The 11398-nt window shown below is 53.3% G+C and overlaps 1 protein-coding gene across 1 annotated transcript; it reads right to left on the reverse strand.

The window, feature by feature from the left end:
- Positions 1–981: 981 nt before the first annotated feature.
- On the reverse strand, positions 982–5087 carry FAM187B (family with sequence similarity 187 member B). Its single transcript, XM_025183778.3, has 2 exons — positions 4195–5087; positions 982–1385 (listed from the first exon to the last, which is right to left on the reverse strand). Exons 1-2 carry the CDS (start codon positions 5070–5072, stop codon positions 1046–1048), a joined length of 1218 nt encoding a protein of 405 aa, XP_025039563.3. The 5' UTR covers positions 5073–5087; the 3' UTR covers positions 982–1045.
- Positions 5088–11398: the final 6311 nt, after the last annotated feature.

Genomic DNA, 11398 nt, shown 5'->3' on the forward strand with positions numbered 1-11398 from the left:
TCTCCTCCTTTTCCCCTTGTAAATACAAGGCTGTGGGAGAGAGCGGGGCGGGGGTGGGGAGGAACAGAGTCAGGACTCTTGGGTTCTATTCCCAGCCCTGAAAGGAGAGTGAGGTCTAGTGGTTATGGGACTGGGACTCAGGACTCCTTGGTTCGATCCCCAGTTCTGGGTGGGGAGTCTAGTGGGTTAGATAAGGGGGGGGGGGGACTAGAAACCAGGACTCCTGGGTTCTATCTGAAGCTCTGGGAGGGCAGTGCGGTCTAGTGATGGGAGTCAGGACTCCTGGATTGTAGCCCTAGATAGGGGAGAAGAGTGGGGTTTGGTGCATAAACCCACGGGGAGGGCACCTGGGAGCCAGGACTCGTGGGTTCCATCCCTTGCTCTTCTCCTTAAGCCAGGCCTGGGCTCAAGGGACCCCTTGCCCTGAGGCAGCATGGGGGGGGGGATCAGGGTAGACGGGCCCACTGCTGTGATGCAGTGCAGAGTGGGCTGCGCAGCTGGTAACTTGCCTAGGGAGAAGAACTGAGGCAGGGAGCTGACGGCAAACAATCCTAGGCCATGATGTGGAAGTCTGTGGGCTGGGAAGTCTATGGGAACAGTGACCCCTACTGGCCAGTTGGGGTGCCTGCCTCATGACAGCACTTTCAAGTGGGGCATCTGTATGGAAGCACTGGCTTTCCAGTGGCCTCTGCTGACTGGGCCGGGCACCAGGCAAAGCAAACCAGGGCTGCAAAGTTCTGCAGCACAGCGCCCCCTTCTGTCACGATGGGGCACTGGAGTCAGCCCTGAGCCCCCGTCCTGCCCCCTGCAGCACAGCGCCCCCTAGTGCTACACTGGGGCACTGCAGTTACTGGCAGGGGAGAGCCCCTTCCCTGCAGCACAGCACCCGCATGGGCGTCGGGGCCAGCCCCAGACTGCCAGGGGAGCGTGCCCTCACAGCGCTGCGCAACACAATGTCCCTGGCGCACACCCAAGCCAAGCTGCTGGTCGATGCGTTTATTCCGCAGCCCCTGAGGACGATGTACCCCCACTCGGCCGCAGCTCCTCAGGCCATGACGGCCCCTGGCTTCCTGCGGCAGGACTGCAGGATGCTGAGGAAGAGGAGGAAGATGAGGAAGATAGACAGCCCCACCACCAGGGACTCGATGGCCGAGTAGGCGCGGGTCAGCTCGGGGGCAGGCACCAGCGCCCTGGGAGGGGTGACCAGGAAGCGGCCCGCCAGCTGCCCGCCCACGTAGCATTGGTAGTAGCCAGCGTCGGTGCCATTCCAGGAGGAGAGGAGCAGGGTCCCGCCGCCGGTCACCTGGTCCAGGCTGATGGAACGGTTGCGCTGACGAAGGTCCTGCCAGGTCAGGGCGGTGGGGCCTTCCTGCCAGTACACGGGGCTGGGGGAAGACAGAGAGAGGGCTGGGTGCCAGGGGTCTCTCCTCTGGGAGGGACTGGGGTCTAGAGGTTAGAGCCGGGGGCTGAGGATAAAGCATTACTCAGGGGAGGGGAGGTGCAGGCTCCAATCTGGCCCTAGGGCAGCAGATTGGCTGGCTCAGGGATGTGGGGCGTGTCCCCTCTCAGGAGCATTGGCTGGAATGAGTTTAGCACATCTCGGTCCGGTTCAGCTGGCCCCCTTGGTCTCAGGACCACAGGCCGAAGGCTGGCTATTCATCATGGGCGGCGGGCGAAGGCCCAGCAGGGGAAGCCTAGTGCCAGCTCCGCCCCTTCTGCCTGAGGCTCCGCCCCTGAAGCCAAGCCCCTCCCACTTCAGCCTGATCCTTCCTTGCCACCTGGAGGGCAGCCTTGGCCCCAGCCCCAGCTTTCCCCAGAGGCTATGCCTTCCCTTGCCTGCATTACTGGCTACCCCTGCTATTCATGGAGCCTGATCAACCATAGAGGAAGAGACTCTGTGGTGTGGGGGTGGAGGTCTGGGGAGCTGGACTGGGGGGCTGAATTGGCCCTGGGGGGGTCTAGGAGGCAGGAATCTCCCTCCCCTGGTGCTTATCTATGGAATTAACAGGCAGCAAAAAATGTCCAAGTCATTTTCCCCCAGTGAAACTACCTGAGATGCATCTGGCCCACACAGATGACATTACAGCCCCCCCCCAGCTGATGGCAACCCCATCAGAGCCTCAAACACAGGCAGGGGCTAGGAGGGGTGTGATCAGAGGTCTGCAGCAGGTAGCTGCGCTCATCTGCACCAGTGTGTGATGAACATACACAGCCCGGCAGGAGCGGAGCTGGGATCCCACCACAACAGGGTTTGGGGCCAGGTTCGGTCCCTGGCATCAGCCACAAAAGGGCGACCCGGCAATCACTGTTCATGAGGTGTTCCAGCCAAAAATTGGGAGACTGGCTTAAAAAGCACCAGATTGACTTCAAAAACTCCTTGTCCCGTTCAAAACATCGTGAAATTGGCTTTAAAAAAAAAAAAGCATGAGGCTGGCTAAAAATCTGTGAGAGCAGCTTCCAAAAACCATCAGGTTGCAAAACGTGATCAGCGTCAGGCTGGCGTCAATTTGCCTTCTGATGCTGGAGGTGGGAGGAGTCCTGTGTCCGAGGTTTTCTGCCGTGCCTAGGGCCCTACCAAATTCACCTCCCTGAAAAGTCTCATGGACCGTGATATCTGGTCTTCGCCCATGAAATCTGGTTTCTTGTGTGCACAGATTTCACAGAGGAGACCAGCGTTTCTCCAACTGGGGGGCCTGACACAAAAAGAAGCTGCAGAGTGGGGGGTTGCGAGGCTATTTTACGGGGGGGGGGGTCACTGTATTGACACCATTACTGCTGTGCTGCCTTCGGATCTGGGTGGCCAGAGAGCAATGGCTGTTGGCCGAGGGCCCAGCTCTAAAGGTGATGCCCCTGCAGCAGCGCACAAGGGTGACAATCCCATACCAGGCCATCCTCACTTCTGTGCTGCTGCTGCTAGCAACTTTGCCTTCCGAGCTGGGCTTCCCGTCAGCAGCCGCTGCTCTTCAGCTGCCCAGCTGGAAAGGCAGCGTCGTCACCAGCAGCAATGCAGAAGTAAGACCAGCCATGCTACAACCCCCTACGATAACCTTGATTCCCCCCAGATCCTTTTTGGGTCAGGGCCCCTACAACACTTACATTTAAATGGCTGACATCATGACTCTGACACATTTTGAAATCCTATGACCATGAAAGTGACCAAAATGGACTGCGAATTTGGGAGGGCCCTGGTCACGAGGGCAAGTACTGGTGGTTCTGTGAACGCTCAGAGGCCTGAGGTCTAACAAGCCTCCAGCATCTGAGGGCTTTAGGAAAATCGTGAGCCACGGTAAAATCATGAGCACTGGTACCGCTGGCTGCACCCTGGGCATGAATTAACGAGACGATGGGATTTTCCTGTCGGCATCTGGGACGAAGTTAGTGGGTAGTGAAAGCTACGAGTCAAAAGCCCCCAGAAGTGGATGCTGCTGAATTCCCTCAATGGGAGCTGACTCCTTTGGAGCCCAGGTGCTGGAGTTCATAGCCACGCTCTCCTGTACTAAAGGGCACTGGGGTTATAAAAGGGACTTGGTGTTAGCCATTGGCATCAACACTGATTATCAGGGGAAACCACCCCTACCCTGCCTCCTGCAGCACAGCACCCTCTAGTGCCATGCCAGGGCATTGGGCCAGCCCTGCCCCCAGGGGAGAGCCCCTCACCCCACTAGCGCCCCCCCTAACACAGGGCTGGGCCCCCTCTCTTCCGTTGCCCCCTGGTCCTGCAGCTCCTGTTTCGACCAGGGCGAAAGTTCAACGTGGCGGTGAATGATTAACCAGGCTCCGCTTCCCAACACCCACACAGGAACCAGCTGAGTGCAAACAAGCGGGGGCTGGTTCCTTTTGACGCTTTCTAATCTACCCCCATTCCTTCCTCCAGCTCCACCCTGCCTGGATTACCCCCAGCCACGTTCATTAAGGCCAGATTCTGCACCAGACCTGAGCTCCTGCCTAGGAGATTTTTCAGAGATGGGGGCGGAGTTGGGGTATTGCTCTGGTTAGACCCATGGATCTAATCTGGGGCAGCACGGGGGAGGCCTGATACTGGGGTAGATGGGCCCATGGGTTTGATTCTGGGTGGCAGGGAGGGGGCCTGATACCAGGGCAGGTGGTCTCATGGGTCTGATTCAGGGATACGGGGGTGGGAATAACTGGCTGCATGGGTTCCTGGGTCTCCCCACATGGCATGGCTCCTTGTACCTGTATATAGAGGCCATTGGGCACCTCAGCCTGGCGCCGGCACGGGGCAGAGCTCGGTAGCGGGTGATGACAAGGAGGGGGGGCCTGCTTGGTTCATCCTGGCCAGAGACGTAGGCCCTGTCACATGGCACCTCGCAGCTCTCTACCCGCAGCTCCGGCCCCCGCTGGGGCAGCCCTCGCCCGGCCAGCCCGCATGGCAGGGGTCCCTCGGGGCGCGACACCAGCCAGGCGTAGCAGAACCCCACCCGCTTCCTCTCGCCGGGGCCTCCGCAGCGGTCACAGGGCTGCCAGGGGGTCCAGGCGGTGAACAGCTGCCCCCGGGCCCCGCCAGCCAGCTTCACGGTGGTGTTAGCCAGGGCAGCCTCTCCCAGGCTGGCGTGGCTGATGTGGAGACGCTTGGCGTCCTGGAAGTCCACCTCGTAGTAGGCCAGCGTGGCGTCGCCCTGGCGACAGGTGTAGATGCCCGAGTCCTCCACGCCAGGATCCACAATCTGCAGGTCGCCCTCGAGCAGTCGGGTTTTCAAGCGCAGGCGCCACAGCTTGGCGCGAGTGGGAATGAGCGCCAAGGGGTGCCCGGTGCGGATGAAGGTGGCTGGCCGCTCCCCGCGCCGGGAAGGATCTACATACTGCCAGGAGATTGGGCCCTGCTGGGGGGTCCCAGGGCATCTCAGGGTCACAGGGTTGTCTGAGATCAAGGCCAGGGTGCACGGGCGGCCCAGGAGGCAGGGCACCGGCAGGGAGATGCCTTGGGACAGGTCGCCATGGGCCACGGCACAGATCAAGGCAAAGAGGAAGCTCAGGGCCACTGCTCGGGGGCACATGGCTGGCTGGCGTGTGCCCAGGGGCTGAAGCAAGAGGCAACGGCTTGCTGACTTCATTGTGATATCATCAGTCAAAGAGTGAGGTCATAATTGCCCTAGCTCAGCAGGGGCCAGCAAGGGAGCCCTAGGGAAAGCACATTGGATTCTCAGCTCCCTGGGGTGAATCCAGAGTCACCCCAACTGCAGCGGGGTGACAGGTCAGAGCTGGGTTCAGATTGCAGCTCTCTGGGGTGAATCCGGAGTCCCCCCTTGAATGCAGCAGGGTCAGAGTTAGGGTCTGTTCTCAGCTCCCTGGTGTCTATCCGGAGTCACCCCTTAACTGCAGCGGGGTCAGAGCTGGGGTCTGTTCTCATCTACCTGGGGTCGATCTGGAGTCACCCCTTAATTGCAGCAGGGTCAGAGCTAGGGTCTGTTCTCAGCTCCCTGGGGTCCATCCGGAGTCACCCCTTGACTGCAGTGGGGTCAGAGCTGGGTTCTGATCTCAGTTTCCCCGGGGCAGATCCGGAGTCACTATCGATTGACCTTTCACTATCAGTGGTAAATAGGCCAATGGAGGGATGATAGGAGTTACTATAGAGAATTTTTCTTAGGTGTCTGGCTGGTGAGTCTTGCCCACCTGCTCAGGGTTCAGCTGATCGCCATATTTGGGGTTGGGAAGGAATTTTCCTCCAGGGTAGACTGGCTGAGGCCCTGGAGGTTTTTCACCTTCCTCTGTAGCATGGGGCACGGATCACTTGCTGGAGGATCCTCTGCATCTTGGGGTCTTCAAACCATCATTTGAGGACTTCAGTATCTGAGGGTATGTCTACACTACCCTCCTAGTTCGAACTAGGAGGGTAATGTAGGCATACCGCACTTGCAAAAGAAGCCCGGGATTTGAATTTCCCGGGCTTCATTTGCATAAGCGGGGCGCCGCCATTTTTAAAACCCCGCTGGTTCGAACCCCGTGCAGCGCGGCTACACGGGGCACGAACTAGGTAGTTCGAACTAGGTTTCCTAGTTCCTCATTCCATGAGGAGTAACGGTAGTTCGAACTAGGAAGCCTAGTTCGAACTACCTAGTTCGTGCCCCGTGTAGCCGCGCTGCACGGGGTTCGAACCAGCGGGGTTTTAAAAATGGCGGCGCCCCGCTTATGCAAATGAAGCCCGGGAAATTCAAATCCCGGGCTTCATTTGCAAGTGCGGTATGCCTACATTACCCTCCTAGTTCGAACTAGCGGGGTAGTGTAGACATACCCTGAGATATAGGTGAGAGGATTATCCCAGGAGTGGGTGGGTGAGATTCTGTGGCCTGCATTGTGCAGGGGATCAGACTAGATCATAATGGTCCCTTCTGACTTTAAAGTCTATGAGTCACCCCCTGACTGCAGTGGGGTCAGGGCTGGGTTCTGATCTCCAATACACATGTGTAAATTCAAAATGCCCCTCCCCGCCATGCTGTGGGCATCCCTAGCCTCTGACTGCCAGAAACTGGGAGCAGAAGATTAGAGATGGGTTACTTGATGATGGCCTGTTCTCTTCATTCTGGCCATGTTTACACTAGTAAATTCGACTTACTAACTCCTGATCTAACAAATTTGAAATAGCACGTCCACACTATGGGGAAGCCTTGACATTAGTCCGAGGCCAGCTCTGTTAATGTGGACGCGTTACCTTGGACTTAGAGCCTTACGAAGTACTGGAGAGTCATTAGTTCGCAATAGTCTGGGAAATAATGATTTCAAAATACTGGCACTGGAGCATCCGCACTACCGCTATTTCCAGGTAGCTGTTTCGGAATTAGCATTACTCCGGATGAAAAGCAGGAGTACAGATTTCGAATTCTGCAGCTCGTTTTTTTGAAGTAACAGGCTTGGTAGGGAGGATGCTCTGCTTACAAATTTGACTGGGAGTTGGGTTGGGAGGGGTGATATTTCAAAATAAAGTCCTAGTGTAGACCAGGGCTCTGGAAACACCTGGCAGTGCCCACTGTCAGAAAACAGGATCCTGGGCTAGATGGACCTTTGGTCTGACCCAGTATGGCCGTTCTTATGTTTCTGTTTACGATAACGCTAATGAAGTTAGAAGAGTCACTCCCCATTTAGCCACCAATTCAGGAAAATATTTAACCACGTTTAAGTGATTTCTCAACGGGAGTGAAGTCATTCCGCTGTAACCACATGCATATATGTTTGTGGGATTGGGACCTTACAGTTTTCTCTATGAAAAGTCTTTGAAAAATTTACTAAGGATGTTAAGTATCTGGTAATTGACTATTCTATTAGTCGATAGGGCATCTCTGCCTTTGAAGTGTTGGCCACACTTCAAAGGCGAAAGTGCCACCTGGAACCCCGGGGTCAGCTGTGGACTCCCCCACTGACCCAGGCTCCATGTGGTGCTGCCATTTTGAATCACCGTGTGCAGCCTGGGGACACCCCAGCTGGCCTGAGGCTGCATACGGCTTTTCAAAGCAGCAGCGCCATGTGGAGCTCGGGGTCTGGCCCCAGGACTCAAGTGGCGTTGCCACTTTGAAGTACCCCGTCTTCTTCTCCCCCCTGCTGCCTCTATCTGATAGAGGCAGCAAGGTGGGGAGAAGCGACTAGTCGACTATCCTGTTGACTATCCGTTACGTATTTGCTTATCGGATAGTCGACTAGTCCTTCACATCCCTTTACCAGCCTCGGTAAAACCATCCCCAACACTTTTCCAAAGATTCTCTTATTCTGCCCTCCAAAAATGAGTTCCCCAAACTCTGTCATCCTTACATTCAAAATCTTTTCTCTTTGTAAGAAAAGACACAAATACTTTCAGTCCTTAAGAAAAGTTTGGGAAAATGTCTCCTCCACAAAGTTGGAAAACCATTTTTGCCCCAGATTTTCATAATGGAACCTTTTCCCTTCAGAACCTTTTTCTTCCTAAAACAATTATGTTTTGAAGAGGTTTTGTCCATTAAAAGGAATGTCTGAAAGTTCCCACCCCTCAAAAAAAGTTTATACAGTATCACTTTTCCACTTCTCACACAAAAAAAATAAAAATAAATGTGGGGTAGCTAAATATTTGAGGGAAGCGGGCTAATCATAGAATCACAGAAGCTGAGAGTTGGAAGATACCGCAGGGTGTTAGCTAGTCCAATTTAAGGATGTTAAAATGCGATTATCTGGCTAATCTGATTAGTCGATAATCAGCTGGCTCGCGCCAGCTGTAGAATCACCCGCGCTGTTGCTTTGTATTTTCAATGTAGTAACAGTCGCTGGGCTCTTACTACACTTAAAAAGCAGAGGCGTAGCAGCGATCAGTGCGAGCTGGGACTGCTCGGTCCCAGCTTGTACTGAGTCTGGCAGCCTCTGTTTGCAGTGGCTAGGGCTGGCCATGGTGATGGGGGCTCCCCACAGCACTAGCTCCTGTCCTATCCTGTCTGATAGAGGCAGCGAAGACTGGGGGGGGGGGCACTGCAGAGAGCACAGAGTGAGCGGGGGGGGGGGGGACTGCTTGAGTCCCCACTCACCCCATGCTCCCTGTGGCACTTCTGCTTTTGAAATGTACAAGAGCCCCGCTCGCACTGTTTCCCCGCTGTGCCTCTCCCTCCCCTGCCCCCGACTCCTTCTTCCCACCCTTGCTGCCTCTCTGAGGCATTTGCTTATCGGATAGTTGACTAGCGGCTAACATCCCTAGTCCAACTCCATATTCAAAGCAGGACCAATCCAACTATATTATCCAGCTGTGAAAGGAAGGCAGATGCAGAACTCCGGTAAGAGCCAGCTGGGGCACTCGGCTGCAGGACAAAGGGGCGGTGTACTCCCAGCCGGGCTCCAGGGGGTCTCCTGACGGCTGCTGTGCTAAGCAGCAGGCAGGTGAAAGGGACTGGCTGGGGTTGCGCTTTGCACTGGTCTGGGACTGCCCCAGCCATGAGCCCTCTCCCCCAAGCAACACACAGCGTCCCTGCATCCCTCTTCCTCCTGGCTACGCAGGGAGGGGGCAAAGGGGTGAGTGACCCATGCTATGACTCCCGACAGAGATGGAAGGGGAACAGCAACAAGCAGCACCTGTAGAAATCGGAGGGGTGGAGACCCTATGCACTCCCCCCACGTCCCAATCCTTCTGCCTAGAGCCCCACACACATTCCCAACCCTGATTCTTGCATCCTCACACAGCCCTGACCACTGCATCCTCCCATATCCCTGCTCCCTGCACTCCACCCCACACTTACATTTCTTACAAACACTGTCATATTGCACCTCCCTAGCCACCTGCCTGTTCCCCCCAGGGGGCAATACAACAAAACTTGTAAGAAGTTGAAGTTCTTTCACCCCCTCACTGTTTTCTTGCATTCCCACACCAGTCTGTTGTGTCTTCTCTTCTCTTCCATTGGAAGATCCTTGGCAACAAGGACTATCTGTTGTGTGTGCGGGTGGTACCTACCACACTGGGATCTTGGTCCAAGATTAAGGAACCCAGGTGCTCCATCAATCTATATAAAATAATTAGTAACACACTTTTTTGAAACTTTTTTGGAAGGATTAGAAGTTTTAGAAACTTTTTCCATATGAAAAGTTTTTTAAACTGTTTTTCCAGAGGTGGAAAATGTGTTAGAAAGTTGTATTGAGCAGGGAGTGACGTTTCTTGACTTTTTTAACAGGAAAAAGATTTTGAAACTGTTTTTGGAGGGGGGAAATGTTTGGAAATTTTTGTGGAAGGAGAAAATATTTTGGAATTTCCTGGAAGGGGAAGCAGTTTTCAAACTCATAATAAAGTTTCAGAAATGTTCCTTTTAAAACATAGGAAATGTTTCTGAAACTCTTTAGAGGCAAAGAAGTATTTGAAGCTTGCTTTTGGAGATGGAAAAAGTTTTCAAAACTTGTGTTGAACCGAAGGAAAGTTTTGGACTCACTTTTCAAAAATTAGCAAAATGCAGGACAATGTAGCACTTTAAAGACTAACAAGATGGTTTATTAGATGATGAGCTTTCGTGGGCCAGACCCACTTCCTCAGATCAAATAGTGGAAGAAAGTAGTCACAACCATATATACCAAAGGATACAATTAAAAAAAATGAACAAATATGAAAAGGACAAATCACATTGCAGAACAGAAGGGGGATGCGGGGGGGGGGGGGAAGGGGGAGGAAGGAAGGTAAGTGTCTGTGAATTGCTGATATTAAAGGTAGGGAGAGTGGGATGTTTGTGAGTTAATGGTATTACAGGTGATAATTGGGGAAACTGTCTTGGTAATGGGTGAGAAAGTTCAAATTCTTGTTAAGTCAAGAACTTTCTCACCCATTACCAAGACAGTTTCCCCAATTATCACCTGTAATACCATTAACTCACAAACATCCCACTTTCCCTACCTTTAATATCAGCAATTCACAGACACTTACCTTCCTTCCTCCCCCTTCCCACCCCCCGCATCCCCCTTCTGTTCTGCAATGTGATTTGTCCTTTTCATATTTGTTCATTTTTTTTAATTGTATCCTTTGGTATATATGGTTGTGACTACTTTCTTCCACTATTTGATCTGAGGAAGTGGGTCTGGCCCACGAAAGCTCATCATCTAAGAAACCATCTTGTTAGTCTTTAAAGTGCTACATAGTCCTGCATTTTGCTTCAACTACCCCAGACTAACACGGCTACATTTCTATCACTTTTCAAAAATTAGTTTTCAAAACCATTTGTTGGCCGTGGGAAACGTTTGGGAAACTTCTTTAGCAGGGGATAAAGTTTAGAAAGTTTCAGCTCTTCCACCCCCAAGAGTTTCTAAATCTTTTTCCAATCCCAATGTTGTTTCCTAAGTTTTCAGAAGTTTTCCGCTAACATCTGTAGCTCTCCCAGATCCCTGCTGGGCCGCAAGCCAATAGGAAAACTCCCCTTTGATCCCAGCGTCAGAGGAAGAAAAACACACGTCGCCCAAGTCCATTTCCCAGTTCTGCGAGGGGCTCCATTTATCATGAGCCGCAACTTCCCGTCCCCTCCCAACTCTTGACAAAGTTACTTTGGTTTCTCCCATCACTTAGGAGGTGCATCTGGGGCAGTCCATTTGTACCATGGGGGATTATTACACTATTGTTTCAGGAACAATTCACCTTCTCTAAAAGTGATCTTGGCTTCTCCCACCTCTTTCTCTAGGGTTGTTCCTGGCTCGTTCCATTTTTATAAAGGGGGGATTCAGCCTTCCCTTTTTGAAAGTTCCCGTGGTTTCTCCTATCTCTTTCTCTCGGTTCATTTTCATAAAGGAGGAAACGAAACATCCCACAGCTTGAGCAACACCTTCCCGCCTCTCGAAGTTACTTTGGTTTCTCCCACATTTCAGACTCTAGGGTGTGTCCCTGGGTCAATTCATTGTCATGGGGAAGGGGGGGGGGCAAGTAACCAAAAGTTCACTCCCAGTTTCCAAAGGGCGAATTGGTTTGCTC

This window comes from Pelodiscus sinensis, chromosome 22 (genome assembly GCF_052426305.1).
Source record: "Pelodiscus sinensis isolate ZL-2025 chromosome 22, ASM5242630v1, whole genome shotgun sequence".
Classification (NCBI taxonomy): Eukaryota; Metazoa; Chordata; order Testudines; family Trionychidae; genus Pelodiscus; species Pelodiscus sinensis.